Here is a 19,782-nt window from a genome sequence, read left to right on the forward strand (position 1 = left end):
GTGTCACGAGTATATTACCGTGAATCTAAGGTTCCCGATGCAGTGGAGAGCTACCCGCCGGAGAGGTTGGGCATGGCTGTGACAGCGGATGCATACTGTAACAGTCTGGAAGCGCAATGACCGGCTCAACCTAACAACAATAGTCACTCATAGTTTGTTCTAAAGAAACACTAAATCCTCGTAGCCATCCACGTGCTCTCCCCATCTCATCTCCCAGGGGGCTTGACGCACTGACTCGCATCTCGGACGATGTTGTGCAACGCCAATTCCAGAACCGGCCCCTGCGCCGATGAACGCCTTCCCCGTCTTTTCTGGCAGCCCGCATCTTCCGCTTCAGCACGTCCACTCCTTGCCAGCGCCCAACTGTCCTTCAACCTGCATAACTGTGTAGCAAGACGACAATCAATTGCTACCACCACGGTCATTACGGCTTCCGAATAGCATATCCGCACCGTCGTCCCAGCCAGCGCGCGATCCCATCGCAGCCATTCTTTACAGCAAGCACTGCCACACTCCAGCATACCGCAACAGCCATCAGTATACGCTCGACCGCTCCGAACCTCTCCAATCCCTCGCCCAGCCCACCACAACCCGCGCAACCCTTACAATGGGCCTCCTCGACAAAATCCAAGCCAGTACGCTTCTCCTCCCCGCCCCCCCGCCCATTCTTTCCTCCCGCCCTGACCTTCCCCAACAGAACTCGAACTCTACCGCCTCGAACAGCGCTACACGCGCCGGTCGAAGCGCACGACCTTCGTCAGCGACGCCCAATACGTCGACGGCGAGTACGTCTACCAGAGCCAGTCCTCCTCCTCGGCCGCCACGTCGCCTACGTCTACGGGATCGAGCGGGAGCCAGAGGTGGGCGCGGAGCAAGGCGTCGAACGTTAATGTCAGGGAGGTGTTTAATCGGCATGGGGGGCAAGGCATGGGCCAGGGCGAGAGGGTGTAAGGGCGTGGGGGGGAAACGGAGGGTTGGGGAGGAGTGGTTGCGGGGATGAGGCATATCTTCTTAACAAGACGCGGCGACACGCGCTCTGCGGTGAACGTGAGGCGTGCGACCGCTTGTCTCATCAGCCGGCTGAAGAAGGCCGCATGCTTGGATACCGGGGCTTCATTACCGCCGTGTGGGAGGGGATCATTCGTTTATGACATCTGGGCTGCATGTGGATGACCATTTCCTTTTGTTCTAGATTCTTGTAGATACCTCGTTTCGTTTGTCTAGGCATATCCACGTCATGCGGCGGCTTGTACATAGAGTCCAACATGTACTTCTTTGAGCTTCCAATCGTGGCACCTGAGCAAGGATGATTGAATTGCATTGAATAGCGTATAGCGTGCATCTCTCCTCCCCCAGGATCCAAAATCGCCAAAGTCCTTGGTAGGAGTAACACAAGTGAAGACCTGCCGTCCACACAGTAGAGATGCGTCAAACCAGATCCAAACGCCCTCCGATGCAAACCTCCTCCCATCCTTTCAAAACGCCATTAACTTCTCCAAAACGTGAATTAGATCAACTCACCCTCTCCCTCCTCTTCATCGCCACTCTCCACCCACTCCACGCCCCCCTCCTCCATCATCCTTTCCGCCTGCCTCTGCACCTCCGCAAGCCCACTAACCTCCTCAACCCACCCGCGCTCATTGACCGCCCTCTTCACAAACTCCCACCCATCCCTCTTGTACAGATTCACGATGCGATCACTACACGCAGAACAACAATCATACGGCTGGCCCGCTATGCTCAGCGTGCTGAAGCTGGAGAGGAAGCCGCGGAGCTGGTGGGGCAGGGCGCCCAGGGGGTGGGCGAATGTGTCGGGTTCGTGCTGTGGGTGCTGGGGGGGAGAAGAGGAGGTGGCGGCGTCTGTGGTGGGGGCTGTGGAGGGCCGGAAGGCGGGTGCGGCCGCGCGGAGGGGGTGCTGCAGGATGCTGACGAGCAGCTCGACGAGGAGGGCGGAGGCTATGGGGGCGATGCCAGGGCGCGTGACGGTGCACTGTTGGTCGAGGGTTGCGTCTTTGAGGGACTGCGGGGTGCGTTAGCTATGCATATTATGATCAACCTGTCGACGGGGCGAACTCACGTCTGCAGGCGCTACGACATCGTTGCAGAAGTAGCACCCCAGCTCCTCTTCCCCTGGCCCCTGAGCTTTGACGCCATGTCTCATCACGACAAACGTGTCAAACCCCAGCGCGGCATTCAGCACGATCTTCCCCGCGGCCTTCCCCATGACCGTCGGCAACCACCTGCTCTCCCTCGTATCCATGAGCAAGAAGACAACATCATGCGCCTCGACCAGCTTCTCCAGCTGCTCAAATTCCGCTTTCACCTTCGCCTCATCGATGATCGGATGGCCCGCCATTGGCACGCTCATCACCATGCCCTCGCTCTCCACGCCTGGATAAATCTCCATCAGCGCCTCCGCCGCTCGCTCCGCCTTCCGCGCCCCGCCCTCCAGACAGTCCTTGAAATCGAACAGCGGCTGCCGGACCGGATTACTGAAGCTGACCCGTGCGTTGTCGACGAAGGTGATCTTCCGCACGCCCCAGCCAAGCAGATTGCGCGCGACGTAGGAGCCTAGCGTGCCAGCGCCGAGAAGCAGACACGACGTGTTCTTGACGACGTCGAGATCGAGCGAGGGCGCTATGCGCCATTTTATGAGCTTGAGATTGAGGTCTACGGCTTGGTCGGCGAGTCGCACGGGGTCCATGTACGCGGAGAGGTCGATGAGGCGCGAGGAGAGCTTGTTGGCGTCGTTGCGCTCCCAACCGGTCACCTTGGGCATCGGTGCGCTGCTTGGCTGGGACTCGGGCGCTTCGGCGAAGCTGGACTGGAGGTTCAGGATTATGCTGTTGGCGCGGTCGCGGCGGAGGTGCGTGTCGCGGTAGCAGAGGACTTGGACGTCGGAGAGGTGCCAGCGCTGCCGGATTAGGACGAGCAGGTTGCGGAGCATCCATCCGGGATTGTCGGGGTAGGTTGAGGGGTCGGCGAAGCAGACGAAGCGGTCCTGGGCGTCGGTTTGGTTGAAGAAGCCGCCTTCGTAGCTGGACAATGACCCTATTGCCCAGGAGTAGCCTAGCTCTTTCTCTATGGCTGGTGTTTGAGGTGTCTGTGGCCGCTCCACTGGCTCTTCGTCTGGATTGTCTGTCTCTTCTGTTGAGTCGTCTGAAGTATGGTTTCGGACACGCTTAGCTAGGAAGAAGCCGTGCTGGCGCGCATCCACGCTATACCGCCATGTCTGCACCGAATCCACAAGGGCGTTCGTCTCTTTGTTTGTAAGCTGCGAGCGGTCGCCGACAGCTTTCCAGGGTGGATCGGAATGGAGTGCAGGGAAGGCGAAGTGGTAGGTAAACTTGTACTTCTTGAGGTCGGCGAAAGAGATGGCGGCGAAAGAGGATAGCAGGGAAGGGCAAGAGTAGATGGTGCCGTCGTTGATGGCATCCCATATCTGCGCACTGATTAGTGGCTTGCTTGAGAGCTGCTGCGTGGGGTATACTGACCGTTCGGCCCGCACGCTCGACGTAAGCTGGTCGGTCAACGCCCTTGAAGTCTTCGATGGTGTTGAAGTTCTTGATAATGCCCTCTGCGCGATAGAAGCCTGCTGGTACCCTATATAGACCCGCATGGCATCAGCGCCGTACTCCTACATCCTGCTGCCGGGTGTGCTGACTCGTCGGTCGTCAAGGCGCTGCCATGTATTTGCATACGACTTGAGCGCTCTGGAGCGTCAGTCGGCCGCACTTCGTATAGGCCAAGGAGCTTCCGGGCGGAGTCGTCTAGCTTGTCGTAGTTTATCTTGAGGGAGGCCAGGGCGGCGTAGAAGGCCAGCTCGATGTCCGAAGACCACGGCGCGAATTGTAGGCTCGTCATGGTGGGATGAGCGTTGGAAGGCGCGCAGGAAGCTGGTGGAGTAAAGAAGCAGGGAGACGACGGGTCTGGTGTTGTGGTATATACGACGAAAGGTCAGGCGCATGTCTCTTGAGTCTCAGGCACACGAGGGGTCTTTGGCCCTAACGTTGCTGTAAGCGCGGGGTGGTCGATCTGCCGTCGCTGCAGGTGACGCGCTGGGCGCAAACCAGCAGTCTCTTGTGCATGCTCACTCCGAATGACGAGAGCTGTCGAACATACATACACGTTCTAGGATGCTGAAACGCATATTTGGGGTGCACTGATCACCGCCAGAAAGGTCCTATGTGCTGTTTGTGCCAACACTCAACCACCGGCGACTCCATCGACGGCATCAAGAATCCAAATCATGAAGGCTAAGGTACCGAAGAATCCGGACATGCCGATTCTCAAAACGGATCATAGACATGACGTAGTGTGCGACGAGTCGTGGATGCTGGACAGTTTATTGTCATTTTTCTTTATCTAGTGCTTACTTCCAGCTTCCGCTCAACATAACTACCTCACCCTCCAGCAGTAATCCCCTTACCACAACGTCAGAAAATCTCAGAAGCCATGAGCTCGAACCAGGAGGAGATACCCAAGGAGCATCACGTTCACAGGTGACTGACTTCCCAAGTCTTTCTAGCATGGGTTATCATTAACAACCATTAGAACGGGCGAATGGCTACCAGCCGACCATCGCGTGCACAAGGAATGGCTGAACAACATCATCTCGCATGTAGAAGACAATCCTCAAGAGCTTCATCCGGTATTACAGGAATTCAAGGAACTTATCGAAGAAAACACGCGCGTCTACCTACTGTTTTCGTCCATGTTCGAACAAGTCCCCAGCAAAAAGCCATATTCCAACGATCCAACTGGACATCGCCAGATTCATGACTACGACCACATGCTCCAGCTCTTGAACCATCTGATGACCACCGCGCCCTCATGGAGTGACCAATCGCAGAGAGTGGGCCTGGTTGGTCTTCCAATCAACGCGGTCCTCGACTGGCCTATGGGAACACCAAGCGGCTTCGCTGCGTTTCTCGATCCGGACGTCAACAAGATGCTCAAGAAAGTACTCAATGCCTGGGGCGAATACCTCACTTCACCAGAGTCGGCGTCTGTCCTTGACGACTCATCGAGCGGATGGTTCGGTGAGACAGGCGCCAAGGACTTGACGGCTGTTGCGAATGTTGGGTCGACCTCTTACAGGTTTGAAGAAATGTTCCACTGCGATCCTTCCGCCAAACATTACGGCTACAAATCCTGGGACGACTTCTTCACCCGTCTCTTCCGCGAGGACGTTCGCCCAGTGGCCTCGCCCGACGATGACAACGTGATAGCCAACGCCTGTGAATCCAAACCCTACAACACCGCCACCGACGTTAAATTTCGCGACAAGTTTTGGATCAAGGGCCAGCCATACTCCATCCTTGACATGCTCGCGCAGGACGATCTTGCAGAGCAGTTTGTCGGCGGTACCGTGTACCAAGCCTTCCTCAGCGCGTTGAGCTACCACCGCTGGCATGCCCCCGTTAGCGGCAAGGTCGTCAAAGCATACGTGGTAGATGGGACGTACTATTCCGAGCCCCTGTTCGAAGGAATTGGAGACCCGGCCACTCGTGGAATCGATGAGTCGGGCGAAGTTACCGGACAGGGGTACATCACTGCAACGGCCACGCGCGCTATCATCTTCTTCGAAGCCGATAATCCCGCCATTGGGCTTATGGCGTTTCTGGGTATCGGCATGGCTGAGGTGTCAACGTGCCATATCACTGTTGAAGTTGGGCAGCATGTGAAGAAGGGTGATCAGATTGGGATGTTCCATTTTGGCGGCTCAACGCATTGTCTGATGTTCAGGAAGGGCGTTAACGTGCACGGCTTTCCGTCACCGGAAAGGGAGGAGAACATGCCTGTGAGAAGCAAGCTTGCTGTCGTTAACACGTAGGTCCTTATACTTGCAGGCTGGATTCGGGTGGTGATGCAACACATGTGTTTGGAGATTTTGCACAAGTTCGTACCGGCCGCTCTTGGAGATCCTGTATAGTGTACATCTTCTCGGTGCCGTCATATGACTCAGCCATGACCATGCGAGCCTACAGTATTCAGCGGCGACATTATAGTCGTCCAGCGCCCAAAATAGTTCAAAGGGGTTGCGCATACAACAGACTTCACGACGAGCCGCCATCCAAAAACAGGAGTGGCACTCCGCGCTTCGGACACAACATAAACTGTCCTTCGCCATGTAAATATAACTAACCGGCGCTGAGCGTATAGAACCGTCCTGGCCTGCACTAGACGCGGGATACTTAGATCAGCCGAGGCGCGTCGCGTGGTTTCGTGCACGCGTCCCATTAAACACTTCAGCATCTAGTTGCTATTATTCTCTGCGCAAGCTCAGTTGTGTGCCAAAGCACAAGGGGACATCCGATTGACTCTGAGAAATCATAAAATGTTGATTGGACTGTGCGGTGGTACGTCAAACCCTCAGCCATCAGACCCAGCTCTCTGACAGCAGCTAGGGATATGCGCGGGCAAATCCTCCATAGCCTCGTACCTGATACACGAGTATAGGTTCCGACAGCTGCATCTTGCCCGAACCGCTGCAACACCCACTGTAGAAAAGTCTGCTTCCAATGTCCATGTGCCACGACCGGTGGGAGACGATGAGCAAAACAGCCTTTCGTTCTCGACAATAGACCAACTGCTTGATTTTGTCACCAAGAGATGGCGTGAGCGATGGGTCACTACGGATGTTTGGGACGAGGACATCCTAGACGCCTTGCAAAGACGGCCCTTCTTCATACTCGTGAGTGTCGATGCGCCGGTCACGGTACGGTGGCAGAGGTTCAAGAACCGGTAGGTGTTGCTGTCATGCCCTCTCTATGCGTATCCTAGAAGCTATCAAAGGAGCAAAATATAGCATGGCATGAGAGACTGACCCCTCTGGACAGTTGTGCCGCAAGTCAACTCACACCCCCTGACCTCTCAGATTTCGTCCTCCGCTCCGACGAAAATCTATATTCACCTCCTTCTCATCTGGCCGCCCTACTTCACCAAGCCCAAGTACGTCTTTTGAACCCAATGAACTCGCTCGAGGCCTTGCACTCGGCTCTTACAGCCCTGGATCTCCCAAACGAAGCACGTCTACGCCCAAGCTGGGACCAGTACTTCATGCGGCTGGCTTCTTTAGCCGCCCAACGGAGCAACTGCATGAAGAGAAGAGTGGGATGTGTCCTAGTCAGAGAGAAGAGAGTCATCAGTACCGGATATAACGGTACTCCACGAGGGATTAGAAACTGCAACGAGGGCGGATGTGAGTGATCTGTTAACCCTAGCTGACAATCAACAGCCTCGAAGCCCTCCATGATGTATTAGCCAGAGACAGCTGCTGATCACTTCTGTCGCAGGTCCAAGATGCAACGGCGGCCAAGGCGCCGGAGTGGGACTAGCGACCTGCCTCTGCATCCACGCGGAAGAGAACGCTCTGCTTGAAGCGGGCAGGGAAAGAATTCGGGAAGGCTCGATATTATACTGCGACACGTATGTCAAGTACTTCAAACTTTCTAGTGCTGTCTCTCGGCAGCTGACGGGATCTTCAGCTGCCCCTGCTTGACCTGCAGTATTAAAATCACGCAAGTCGGTATAAGCGAGGTAGTGTACAGCCAGGGGTATAGCATGGACACAGAGGTGTGAACCTTATTCACATCTCTTACCTTAAAGAAACCCGTAGTGCTGATCTGCGTTCTAGACCGCGGCAGTTTTCAAAGAAGGCGGCGTAAATCTGCGGCAATTCTCTCCTGTAGGTCTACTCGCTATTCTGCCAAAGCGATGCTGAAAGGAAGCACTGACTGGATTTAGCCACGCGACGGTCTGGTTGACCTCAGCACACTTTCTCCAGCACTGGAAATCGAGGGGCTGCGTGAAACGCCTGGCGTGCTAGGAAATCCGCACAAGAACGGGATCTAGGCAAGGCGTGAGTGACAGGGCCAGAAGCATGAGCCAAATCCTTGCGGATGTTTCTATGTTTGGTGAAGCAGCAGATGCTGTCTCTCGTCTCAATGCAAGACGTTCTCCACAATCGTGATTAACATTATTGTACGTGGCGCTGAACGGTGATGCTCATTGCAGATCTACCGTTCCCTCCAGGTCTCAACCTCCTAAGGACCCATTCCCACTTCGAATCCACCACCCGCCCTCGCTTGGCCCTGCCCCTTCAGATGCGCACTGCTTCCTCTAAACAAGCTCTGCCAAATAAACGCTTCGCTCAGCAGCAGTTCGATGTCCTTCTCGGTCCACTCTTTGCTAGGCAAGTGTTGCAGAAAGAGCATAATCTCGCCGAAGTCCATCTTGAGCAGCTGATCGGACCACTTGACGAGGAAGGCGGCGCAGACGTAGAGATGGAAGGATGAGAATGCATGTTCTTCGGCCTGTCATCCGAAACTGTTAGTGCACAACTATCAAAAGCCACGATAGCGAGGAGAGACGCGTTTGACTTTGGATTGGCAAGGGTGCTTGCGCTGATAGAACCGCTACAGTGGCTCCGCCAGGAAGTACTTACAAGATACGTATCCCACATCCTCGTCGTATTCTTGACACTAATCTCCCTCATGAGCAAACAATTAATCCACCTGAAACTGAATTGAATAAACTCCACACCCTCCCTCTCCAGATGCTTCGCGAGCTTCTCATCAATCCTGCCCACCAGGTCCCTCAGCCCAGCCACCTGCCTCAGAATGCCCGGCTGCCCGCAAATATAGTTATCCTGGATGCCATCCAGCAGCTTCGTAAGGCACCAAAACGAGTCCGCCTCCACAGCATCCAGCACCGGTCTCGGCAGCTGCCCAGGATCCATCCCGCTTTCGACATCGTAGTCTGTGATGTACATGCCCAGAAAGACCTGCCAGAACGGCGTCACGAGGTCGTTGATGCCCTGCACGTACCCGCTCGCCGGATGTCTGATCGCCCAGACATACAATATGCGCTCCAGGCTCCGCTGCGTGGCCTCGTATGCGTAGAGCCTGAGATGTGGGTTCGTGCGCGGCACGTCGATACTGATCTGGTGCCATATCGCCTCGTCCAGTCCCCGTCCCCTGCCGCGCGTGCTCCCTGCCGCGCCACCCGCTGGCCCGGCGTTGACGGGGCCGTCGGAGCCAGCGGTGCCGCGCTCAAAGGCCTGACGCACTCCTTCGAGGTACTCTTTCCGCTTCCGCTCGAGGGTCGCGACGCGCCGTTCGGAGCTGGTCGGGAGGTACCCGAGCAGCAGCTGCCAAGACATGGCGCGGACTTCTTCGGGGATGCCGGACCAGGCGAGGGAGCGGAGCTCGGGGAGCGAGATGCTGCTCTGTTGGAGGAGGCGCTTGAATTTGTTTATGCGGGTTAGGCGGGCGGAGTGGGCTTCTGTTTCTTTGGAGGTCGCGGAGGGCGAGATGGGAGGGTGGGAGATTAGATGGAGGGAGTTTGCGGGGTCCCGCAGGATTTCTTTGTATTGGGGCCGCAGGATCTTGCCTTCAGTTTTGCTGTGGGTTGTAGGGTAGGAGGGGATAGGTCGGTCGTCGGCGATATCGCCGGTTTGTAGAGTGGTTGTAGGTACAGGGGTCGTGGACAGAGAGGTCGGTATGCTGCGGCCGTTGGAGTAGGCGCCGAATGTCCCTCCCGGGTCCTTTCCTCTGACGAGCGATTTTCGCTTACTCTTGCGCCGCATGCTGGCTATGCTGGGCAGGCCAAATTCATCTTCATCGTCGTCGAATGCGAGCTCCTCCTCGTCTTCTTCCTCATCATCTTCCCCATAAGACTCACGACTGGTGCTGCGAGATAGGGAGGTGTAGTTGTTTAGTGGCGGAGGCGAGAGACTGCTCCCGGAGCGTGGGGGTGTGTTTACGCGGCCGTAACCAGTGGATGGCGGGGTGCGGGGACGGGAGTTTGAGAGCGCTCTATGGCTCCATGAGCAAGTATACGTTTGGCGCTTGTTGTGGGCGAGGCCGGCCTTACAGGGAGTCTAGTCTGAGTATGTCGGCGTGGGAATAGGACGCGCCGACGACCTTCTTGGTGTCATGGCTTCTCGAAGCGGCGGAGGAACTGGATCGCCAGAAAGGGGATGCCGAGCTGGTTGTGGGTCAGATGGTGCAATCGAAGGTAGAGCATCAGAGTGCCGTACCTCGAGCGGTCTGAGGGATGCAGGAAAGCGCTGTCAGCTCTGTACGAACAGGCGTAATGTGCCAAAGCGAATGCCACGAACCGACCTGGACCATTTCCTGCTCGAACCGTGTCAGCGTTAGTTCTCCTCCGATCACTGATCCGGCCCTACCTGCTGCTGCTGCTGCTGTTGCTGCTGCTTCTTGGAGGCCATAATGGGCATACAAGATTTCCCTTGAGGGCTACCTAGATACAGTGCCAGCCTCCAAACCACTACTGGGGTTGGTGAGGTCGTGGAGCTCCGAGTCACGTGCGGAACTTTCGGTAGCCCGCTTACCTCGACCGCGACTGCGAGCACTTCTGGTTCACCACAACTTCTCCTCAACACGTCCATCAACATTCATCCGCGACACTCGCAATCCTCTGCGCTCCGAAAGACAGCTGCTACTGCATCAGCTTCAAGCGCTGGAAACACTCCTTGCAGACTCTCGTAACACGACACGTAACGGACTTGCTGCCACCCACTCGCCCAGTCATCTCTGCAATCGCTCCCCTCGTCGCGAGCAGTTTCAGCTGTCGCGACATCCTTCTACCCGCCTACGGTTCTTAGACCATCAGGATGACTGAGCCAGAGGAGCATGACGAAGACCTCTTCGCCGACCTGTGAGTGCCCTATTGTTGGTCGTGCGCGCGGTCGCCCCGGCTCGCCATCTCGAACGGTTCACATCGTTCGCAGTGCTGTATATTCTGTCTCATATCAAGCTTCGCTTGCTGACTCCTCTGCCTAATAGCTACGAAGGCGATGACACCCCAGCAAAGCCTGTCCAACCCGCGGCACCCGCCGCTCAGCCTCTTGTAGAGCCCGCAGAGCCCGTGCCGAGCGCGCCTCCAGCGGTCAAGCACGAAGAGCCACCACAGCCCGAGGAGGGAACCCAAAATGGCCAGCATGATTATTACCCAAAACACGAGCAGAGCGATGTGCACATGAATGGCGGATGGGGTGACGGTAACGCCCACCATGCTGGTGGCGGATCGTATGACGATAACTACGGACCCATTGGTATCAAAGAGGATGGGTAGGTGCCTTTTCGTTAGCGTTAGCTTCACAGTCTCTCGAGCATAATGTCTTTCTTCACATGCGCAAAGGGTAAGTGAAGCAAATTTTTGTGGAGATTCGGGAGCGTGCCGGGTCCACTGGGCGGAATTGAAGTTGCAGCTGCGACAACCTGCATGAGGCGTTTGGATACAGCCCGTACGAAACAACTCTGTGAGACTGGTGTCTGGTTCACCACCGTGGTCTTCAGTGAAAGCTCACGGGGATTGGGCGATCTGTATGCCAATCTCTATGGCATCGTCAGGAGCTTCCAGTTGCAACAATTCCCATCAAACGACGAGCGGTAGCAGAATGACTTGCAACCTGCTAGGCGTTCTCTGAAGTCTCAATTGCTCCGCCAAGCTATGTGATTGCAGATCTTTGTGCGGGTCATCTTTGGGCTAAGTTGTCTACGCTCACGTTCGAAACGTTGTCCGTGGAAATGTCACTGAATGGGACTACGCGGAAGTCGAATGAACAGGTCAAGACGAAGGAACTCAGTTGTGAACATCAGATCAAGGCGGACATGGGAATGCCAAGCACGGTGGATGGGCTGTGTCACTCGGGATCGGCACATGAGCTGTCATAGAGCGAATAGGGGTTTTGGAACGGACAAGATCAGAGACAAGGCCGGTGACTATTTGAAAACACACAAGAGCGACAGCGTTGCGTAGAGGCCAAAGCTGATACAGCATTCTGGTGCACATCGTCTGGCAGACGGAGCAAGCTCGGAACTGCTACCGATGGGCATCTATAGCTTCATGTCGAGATAATCTTCATAGAGCACTCCAGCGCAGAAACCAGTCTCTCGAGAAGATAGACACTGCTGGGCCTGCAATAGCACAGCAGGTCCTCGGCATCAGTACCTAGCAATCGACGTAGCAATTCGAGAGAGTCTTCAACCGCACCTCGCCCGCCGTGTCCCCGTCACTGCTACTGCCCTGGAAGATTGCGTTAGAGTCTGGAGGAATTCACGAGTCACACGGTCATCTCTGAACAGCAGAACCTTCAGGATTGGGCGAAGAGAATGCAGTATGGGTGTCGTGTTGATGCTCAAGCCGAGCCGTTGTCTTCCTTGGCATGTGGAAACCCGCGAATTGGATGATTGTTATCCAACACAACGCGCCATCCAGCAACAACCCTAACCCGTCATGACACTGGCAGCTGCTGAGGACTGTGTTCTGGCACCAGGAAATATCGTTAAGCTGCTTCCAAGACCTGACAACACACCTTCAGTACAGCATTAATCGACCATCTTTAAGAGGACTACCTATGGCTTCAGGTCAGAAGTGGAAGACGCTGGATCGCGAGGGGGTGCTCATTCTCTGGCCGATATCACTGCCCCACGACGATGCTGAGGACACCAATGAGCAACCATATCCCGCGGTCGAAAACGACTGCCGACAGGACAGCGTAGCCCAGCCAGTACCAGACCCGGTTGAACAGGAGTTTCAGGATGCTAACAAGGATAACCGCTGGCCCTGCTTCTTTGTTTGTCGCTTTCTTGACGAACAGCCCTGCGCGTGTTGTATTCCCTTGCTTGCTCCATTTCTACATATTGCTTGTTTCCATACAGCGCTTGTTCAGTTTTCACGTACTGTCTAATGCCATCTGCTAACATGAGTGGATCAGTAAAATGTTCATCGGCGGCTTGAATTGGGATACGACAGATCGTGAGTGCTTCATCTATGGAAGGAGGGTTGTCTCTAGTTTTGAAAAGCACCAACATCATCTCTTCTTCACAAACTAGTCCATCATCGACACTTCTTTTCCAACTTTGTGATCTGTCCTAACACGTCTTCTCCGTATAGAATCTCTCAAGGACTACTTCTCTCAGTTCGGCGAGGTGACCGAGTGTACTGTGATGCGCGATGGGGCTACCGGACGGTCCCGTGGGTTTGGCTTTCTCACATTCAGGGATCCCAAGACAGTCAACATCGTCATGGTCAAGGAGCACTATCTCGACGGCAAGATTATCGATCCGAAGCGCGCCATTCCACGTGAAGAGCAGGAGCGAACCGCTAAGATCTTCGTCGGTGGTGTGAGCCAGGACGCGACCGAGCGGGATTTCCGGGAATTCTTCCAGCAGTTTGGCCGGGTCATCGACGCCACGCTCATGATGGACAAGGACACTGGCCGTCCCCGCGGCTTTGGCTTCGTCACCTTCGACGGCGCTGCCGCAGTCGACGCTTGCCTCTCTGGACCCTTAGAGATTCTTGGGAAACCCATTGAAGTGAAGCCCGCGCAGCCACGAGGCAACATGCGCGATGGTGAAGACGACAAGGGCGGCAAGTATGGCCGTGGCAGGAACGACCGCTTCCAACGGGGCCACGAGAATCAGGACAACTACTCCAATCAGCAGAGCCAAAACCAAAACCAAAATCAGAATCAGCAAGCCGCGAATGGTGCGACAAACGGCATGAGTCCCGCGATGATGGCTCAGTACTGGCAGCGAATGCAGCAGTACTTCCAGATGATGCAGCAAAATATGCAAGCCCAGATGGGGCAAGGGCAAGGAATGGGTCCCAATCCGATGGCCATGCAAGCCCAGATGAATCCGGCCATGATGCAGCAAATGATGGCCATGCAGCAGATGAACAGGCCTGGCGGAAGTCCGCATCCCCAGTCACCTGGCGCTGGGCCCATGCCAGGCATGCCTTCGAACGGCCAGATGAACCCAGCGATGATGCAACAGATGCAGCAAATACAACAAATGCAGATGCAGCAGCAGGCCTCCCAAGGCGCCGGCGCCGGCCCCGGAACCTTCTCCCCAGGACCCGGCATGATGGCTGGTCAGGCCGCCGGTCCGAACCGTCCAGGCTTTAACGCACAAGAGCAACTCATGTTCGAGCAGCAGAAGTACGAGCAGCAGCAGGCGCGCCGCGTACAGCAGCAACAGTTTGCCCAGCATCATCAGTACAACACCGGCGGACCCACGTCCTGGGAGGGCATGTACGACGACGTGCCGCAGCCGAACCTGCCGCCGCAGGGCCCTGGTGCACGTGGCGGTATGCAGGGAAACTTTGGCGGCCATGTACGCCAGATGAGTCCTGCGCAGTCTGGAAGAGGGGGGATGCAGCATCGTGGTTCTCAGGGCTCTACGCCGCCCGTGCAGCCGAGCAACGCGCCTGCGAATGCGCCAACTGGCCCGAAGAATGCGGGAAAGCCTGGCGCGAATTACCGTGGCGGTGGGAGGGCTGGACATCGAGGCTTCCATCCGTATGCCAGGAATGGTTGAAGAGTGTTCTTGCAGCAATCCGAGGTGTGAGAGCAGTGTTCTCACATCGAAGGAGTGCTGCTGTTCTCTGGGGCTGCGACTGATTTCGATGCTTACTCGTCTTTTCTGAGTTCGCTCTGGCAATTGTCATGGGCCTACATAATCTGAATCCTTCCGTAGGCGTTAGGTGGAGGGCGGGTTTCCATACACTCTTACAAGGCTCGGCTCAGGAAAAGGAGTGACTTCTCCAGAGGATGAGCTGCTCAGTGGTCTTGCATCTGTCTGTATAGTACGATTGAGTTCCTACAGCTGAAATTGCATCACTTTTCCCAGTGAGGCTTTTCCCCTTCTCACACACTAACGAGTCCCTTGCCACACTTTGCATAGTCGTCTTTCCTCACGGCACGTCGGGCGAGAAAAAAGCCTCACCGCGGACAGCTATCCAGCGTTCTTTCACCATCAACTCCACAGAGTAATCCACGTTCAGCCGCTGCAGTAAATCTTACGAGTGAAGGACAGGACGACAAACATTAAGCGCATTGTTCAACCCCTGTTGACATTGCGTTGATCGTGGAAGGAGCACTGTCGTTAGGTCTTAAACCCTAAGCAGGGGGGGGTAAGAGTAACCGCGTTTGCTGTGATGTTTCATGGTGCCCAGCGGAAAAATAGCAAGCCAAGAGCAAAAACAGTCTTGGAGACTCTGGCCGAGGTGAGGGCCAAGCTGCTGAAGACGATCGCTCGAGATGTGTGACGTCGATGGCCGGCGCCTTCGAGCTGGGAGCTCCGGACCACTCGTTGCGGGGCATCTGAACATCCTCTAAACAACCACTGACCCCATCGACCCCTTCCAATTTCAGAAGCCGCTGCGCCGTATTCAACACTTAGCTGTGCCTTTACATAGCTTAGAGACTCCACTACTAATCTCTTCGACATGTATGTAAGCTGGTCTTCAATCTCCCTCGGCATATCCCAGTAGTAGTCTGTTCATCTTCTGCTTCTGTCACCATGCCTCTCTTTGCTTGTTCACCTCCATCACCACCGCCGCCTCCGTACACGGGCTATCCTACTTCTCGCGCTCCTTCACGCTCGCCTTCACATACTAAATATCAACACGCAGGAACCGCTCCTTGTCTGTGCGCTCCAAGAAGGATGGCCAGTCCGACCGGGGTTCGACCAAAAGCGGCCCGGCGAAGCATCGCTTTACCATGGCCTCGCTGCGCGGCATGCAACAGCCTGATCTTGTAAGTCGTCTTCCTCTCGTGTCTTGACCTAATCCCTTGCTAATCCTATACATGAAACAGTCCAAGAAACTCTACAAGCTTATCAAGACCGAGAGCCACTGCATCAGTGCATACGAAGCCGCAGGCCGCGAGCGCGCATCGATAGCCAGCCAGCTCAGCGACTGGGGCGAGGCGACGAACGACGACACCATAAGCGAGATCAGCGACAAGCTCGGGGTGCTCCTCGCGGAGATCGCGGAGCAAGAAGACCTCTTCTGCCAGAGTCTCGAAGACTCCCGCAGTGTACTCAAGCAGATCAGGAACACGGAGAGCAGTGTTCAGCCGAGCCGGGATCAAAAGGCGAAGGTAGGCAGGATGTAACGTCTATGAGCCAGGCCAAAATTAATTCGTACAGATCGCGGATGAGATTGCGAAACTCAAGTACAAGGAGCCCACGAGCACGAAGATCATCACACTGGAGCAAGAGCTCGTCCGCGCCGAAGCTCAGTCCCTAGTCGCCGAAGCCCAGCTTACCAACATCGTAAGTCAAGGCTTCGCGTATGCCTCTTTGGGCAGCTCCTGACACAGATCGCAGACGAGGCAAAAGTTCAAAGAAGCATACGACATCCACTTTGCCGGCACCATCGAACGCGCAGAAAAGCAGATCATGCTCGCTAAGCAAGCCCGTCGCCTCCTAAACCTCGTTGACGACACGCCGATCGTTCCCGGCGACACTCATCCAACTTTCGACCAGTATGAGGCCGCCCGCCAGGTGCTTAACGACGCAGAGGAACAGCTGCGCGACTGGCGCCCCAATAACGAACCGATCAACAGTAACGCCGGTAGTCTTGGCGCGGGGGCAATGCCGAGTACATCCGGTGCATCCGGTGCATCTGTCACTGGCAGTGGTGGCAGTATTGCGTTTGCGGGACAGGAGTACTCGGCAACACGGGCCTATACAACAGAGCAAGAAGGACAACAGCAAACGATCGAGGGCGCGCACCCAGCGTATAGGAAGGATAGTCCAGAACGCAGCGTCAGGGATGAGTCGTCGGTGGCATAGGTTGGATTGGAGAATGGTCTGGGTTTGTATGATGTTATAGATATCCACCTTGTATTCTAGACTTTGATAACGAATCACGAGATCCATTGAATGGTTGACACACGGGCATACGGGGAGATACAGACGCCTGTATTTCTACCTCTACAACGCGCGAACCTGTCGCGGCTTTCTACCAAGTCAACAAAATCTCTCAAGTAGCCCCAGACGTTCCCCTAAATACCTCCGCCAGTTCGTTTCTGCGCTCTCAATTCACCGCATGTAGGCGAAGACACCGCCCGCCGGTTCAAGCACCCAGACACAAGAAACACACGACCGCTTTCCGGAAAAGAGCAGGTATACGCATCAAGACTGTATCTACGGCTCAAACTTCACCCCCATAGGATGTTCGTAGAACCGCATCCCGCCGGACCCCCTATCGAGACCGTTAGCTACAACTTTTCCACATATGCACCAAGCGTCATGGCACGGTGACAATCCGCGCACGACCATCGGACCCACTCGATGGGGCATGCTTCGAGAAGCTCACGGTCCGCTGGAGGCGAGCACTTACGAAGCACCGTAACTGGAACCTCCTCCACCAGCTGATTTTTGGCGCCTCTTCAGCCTGCGCATCAAGGCTGGTAGTGCTGAATCCTTTGGCTTTGCAACCTTTGGCTTTGCAACCTTGAATGATTTCGCTGTAAGCTTGCGACGCGCACGGCGGCGCAGTGCTAATCTTCGTCGAGCGCTGGCACGCGTCATTCGAGCTGAGGAGTTGAGTGAATGAAGCTCGGAGTTGGAAGCAGAAATTGACAGGCGGATGGTCTGATAGTCAGCTGGGCTAGGGTGAAGGCTGAGATCGAGGGCGTTTGAGGAACAGATGGAGCTCTGCAATACTGCGATTTGGGCTAGCGTGCAAACGAGTCAAGTCGGATATCAGACGAAAAAGAGTTGATGGAGTGGCTTTTGGCTCTCCGAAGCTGGTGCTGTTGCTATTTAAGTAATTTCAGCTCCGCCAATACAAAACGTCGCTCCTACTGCTTGTGTCCTACGAAACAGTGCCTTCTTAGTTCCGTAGCTGGACAGTAATCCGCAAGTGCTGTCTCATAACCACTTCGTCTCAGAAGCGCGAAATGTCTCGGCCAAACAACCAATTGAGCATCCTGACACACACTCAGCCAAGTCTCAGAGTTCAGAACAGAATGTCACTCACCAATACGTCGGTATCAAAATCTTGTTCCTCCAACTGACACTCTTCGTCAAATACGCGCCCCTCCAGATGATCCAAGCTGCCCGACCCGATATGTTGCGGCCGTCGCTTTGCATGATAGCATTCCAGCTTCCCACGTACGCCATGACGCCCATGTTCTTCCAGTGGAAGCCCTGCCTTTCAAGATCGCCTTTGTTGAGTCTCTTTGCCAGCCACTCCGCCTTCTGGTTTGCAACTTGGGCGGTGGCAGGATATGTGGTCCCTTCGAGTATAGCACAGTCACCGATAGCGAAGACGTCTTGCAGTACTGCTCTTGGCTTGGGTCCTTCTTTGTCGCCCTCAGGCTTTTCCGCGTTCTCTCCTTCAGGCTCCAGCACCACCCGCAGCCGATCATCTGTGACGACACCACCGCTCCTGGGGTCTTTCTTGACAAACCAGTCCTTTCCGCCGGAGTCCTTCTCGACGATGGCGCCTACATTGGGTAAAGACTGCACCTTGCCTAAGGCGTTACTGATAAAAGGATTCATCATGAGTCCAGTCGACCAAACCACCATTCCAACCCCAACCTCACCCTCCTCTTTCAGGTCCAGTGTCCAGCACGTGTGTTCGTCTTTGACTTGTTCTTTGCCTTCTGCAGGTTTAGGAACACCGAGGCGTAGCGATTTCACATGATGTGAGGTCTTGATGGCAATGCCTTCGCGCTTGAAGTGCTGCATGGCGTACTTGCCCAGCTTCTCGTCGAACATGGAAAGCACTTTCGGTGCAACGTCGTAGACGGTAATGGAGTAATGCTTCATGAGGTCTGGGTAGATCTTGGCGAGATCTTCTTTGATGAAGTCGTGCAACTCGGCGGAGAACTCGATGCCAGTGGCTACTCCTATGTCAGTTACAGGATGACAATTCTCCGCTGGTTGGACCTACGGCCACCGCCGACAATGGCAAAATTTAATAGATTCTTCCTCATCTCCTCAGACGTGGTAGGGAGAGCAGCAGTCTCGAAGCCTGCAGCGCAGCGTCAGCTTCTTAGCCCACGAAATCCATAATTCCACCTACAAGCCAGTAGCCGGTTCCGGATCTTCCTCGCATCCCCCACATCCTTCAGGAACAGCGCATGCTCCCTCACGCCCGGCGTGCCAAACGTCTGACTATAGCACCCGACCGCAACTACCAGCTTATCGTACTTGATATCGAACAACTCTCCCTTCTTCGCAGCCTCTTTCTTCTCCTCAGTCCGCTCCGCCACACTCTTCCCCTCATGCCGGTCACTCGTCAGCGCCAATCCCTGATTAGGGTCCTCGACGGCCTCTTCTATCGTCACCCTCTTGTTCCTGAAGTCGACTGCATCGGCCCATCCTTGGAAGAAGCTCACTTTGGTACGCCTGCTTCGGACCGGTTCGAGCGCGGTGCGGAATTCAAGGGTGCCGACGGCGGTGGATGCAAGGAGCGGGGTGAAGGCGAAGTAGGAGCGTGGTGAGACGACGACGACTTGGTATTTCTTGGAGTTTAGGCGGCGCGACACGGTGTAGCCGGCCCAACCTGAGCATCGTTTTGGTCAGGATAGTATGGGTCTCTGGCTAGGGATTCTATAGACGAACCGGAGCCGAGGACTACCACTCGTTCTCTGCCTGGATGCAGTAATCAGCGCCCGAACAGTAGGTCTGGTTGAAGGACTCCACCATCTAAGCTCGTGTCGAGTGCCTGGACTGAAATGGCTCTGCGTTGCAAGCTCTGGGAGCTCGGAGCTATCCAGCCGGCCAGAGACGGGTGGTGGCAGACCACATCGAGTAATCCGGTTGGGAACCCGACCAGCCGCCTCTTCTGTATGGCGAACGACATGTCGCTCAACTGATGAGCGTGCAATTGGCGGCTCTCGTCTCGAAGTCGGCGGCTCCACGATCACAACTGCTTACGAGCATCCGTAAGCTGATCGCTGGTAGCCCTGTGACGTAAACCTTTGCGAGTATTGATGCGGGACGC

The 19,782-nt window shown here is 55.4% G+C and overlaps 9 protein-coding genes across 9 annotated transcripts; 6 read left to right on the forward strand and 3 right to left on the reverse strand.

The window, feature by feature from the left end:
* Positions 1 to 607: 607 nt before the first annotated feature.
* On the forward strand, positions 608 to 951 carry W97_04797 (uncharacterized protein; the record flags this gene model as incomplete). Its single annotated transcript, XM_007782686.1, has 2 exons — positions 608 to 635; positions 698 to 951. 2 exons carry the CDS (start codon positions 608 to 610, stop codon positions 949 to 951), a joined length of 282 nt encoding a protein of 93 aa, XP_007780876.1.
* A 556-nt stretch (positions 952 to 1,507) lies between these two features.
* Positions 1,508 to 3,864, reverse strand: W97_04798 (uncharacterized protein; the record flags this gene model as incomplete). The annotated part of the gene is made up of 4 exons (XM_007782687.1): positions 1,508 to 2,020; positions 2,078 to 3,442; positions 3,495 to 3,603; positions 3,665 to 3,864. 4 exons carry the CDS (start codon positions 3,862 to 3,864, stop codon positions 1,508 to 1,510), a joined length of 2,187 nt encoding a protein of 728 aa, XP_007780877.1.
* An 850-nt stretch (positions 3,865 to 4,714) lies between these two features.
* W97_04799 (phosphatidylserine decarboxylase) lies at positions 4,715 to 5,836 on the forward strand (the record flags this gene model as incomplete). Its single annotated transcript, XM_007782688.1, has 1 exon — positions 4,715 to 5,836. One exon carries the CDS (start codon positions 4,715 to 4,717, stop codon positions 5,834 to 5,836), a length of 1,122 nt encoding a protein of 373 aa, XP_007780878.1.
* Positions 5,837 to 6,340: 504 nt separating this feature from the next.
* Positions 6,341 to 7,857, forward strand: W97_04800 (dCMP deaminase; the record flags this gene model as incomplete). Its single annotated transcript, XM_007782689.1, has 7 exons — positions 6,341 to 6,362; positions 6,411 to 6,747; positions 6,843 to 7,204; positions 7,299 to 7,431; positions 7,491 to 7,578; positions 7,640 to 7,690; positions 7,750 to 7,857. The coding sequence occupies 7 exons, from the start codon at positions 6,341 to 6,343 to the stop codon at positions 7,855 to 7,857; spliced, it is 1,101 nt and encodes a 366-aa protein (XP_007780879.1).
* Positions 7,858 to 8,048: 191 nt separating this feature from the next.
* Positions 8,049 to 10,237, reverse strand: W97_04801 (uncharacterized protein; the record flags this gene model as incomplete). The annotated part of the gene is made up of 6 exons (XM_007782690.1): positions 8,049 to 8,318; positions 8,450 to 9,821; positions 9,880 to 9,993; positions 10,046 to 10,055; positions 10,127 to 10,142; positions 10,196 to 10,237. The coding sequence occupies 6 exons, from the start codon at positions 10,235 to 10,237 to the stop codon at positions 8,049 to 8,051; spliced, it is 1,824 nt and encodes a 607-aa protein (XP_007780880.1).
* Positions 10,238 to 10,642: 405 nt separating this feature from the next.
* W97_04802 (uncharacterized protein) lies at positions 10,643 to 11,103 on the forward strand (the record flags this gene model as incomplete). The annotated part of the gene is made up of 2 exons (XM_007782691.1): positions 10,643 to 10,686; positions 10,815 to 11,103. 2 exons carry the CDS (start codon positions 10,643 to 10,645, stop codon positions 11,101 to 11,103), a joined length of 333 nt encoding a protein of 110 aa, XP_007780881.1.
* A 1,955-nt stretch (positions 11,104 to 13,058) lies between these two features.
* On the forward strand, positions 13,059 to 14,354 carry W97_04803 (uncharacterized protein; the record flags this gene model as incomplete). The annotated part of the gene is made up of 1 exon (XM_007782692.1): positions 13,059 to 14,354. The coding sequence occupies one exon, from the start codon at positions 13,059 to 13,061 to the stop codon at positions 14,352 to 14,354; it is 1,296 nt and encodes a 431-aa protein (XP_007780882.1).
* A 984-nt stretch (positions 14,355 to 15,338) lies between these two features.
* Positions 15,339 to 16,616, forward strand: W97_04804 (uncharacterized protein; the record flags this gene model as incomplete). Its single annotated transcript, XM_007782693.1, has 5 exons — positions 15,339 to 15,382; positions 15,451 to 15,574; positions 15,635 to 15,919; positions 15,969 to 16,094; positions 16,149 to 16,616. The coding sequence occupies 5 exons, from the start codon at positions 15,339 to 15,341 to the stop codon at positions 16,614 to 16,616; spliced, it is 1,047 nt and encodes a 348-aa protein (XP_007780883.1).
* A 1,188-nt stretch (positions 16,617 to 17,804) lies between these two features.
* On the reverse strand, positions 17,805 to 19,641 carry W97_04805 (uncharacterized protein; the record flags this gene model as incomplete). Its single annotated transcript, XM_007782694.1, has 5 exons — positions 17,805 to 18,676; positions 18,727 to 18,807; positions 18,859 to 19,341; positions 19,401 to 19,430; positions 19,482 to 19,641. 5 exons carry the CDS (start codon positions 19,639 to 19,641, stop codon positions 17,805 to 17,807), a joined length of 1,626 nt encoding a protein of 541 aa, XP_007780884.1.
* Between the last annotated feature and the right edge of the window lie 141 nt (positions 19,642 to 19,782).

The sequence above is a fragment of the Coniosporium apollinis genome, assembly GCF_000281105.1.
Source record: "Coniosporium apollinis CBS 100218 chromosome Unknown supercont1.21, whole genome shotgun sequence".
In the NCBI taxonomy this organism is placed as follows: Eukaryota; Fungi; Ascomycota; class Dothideomycetes; genus Coniosporium; species Coniosporium apollinis.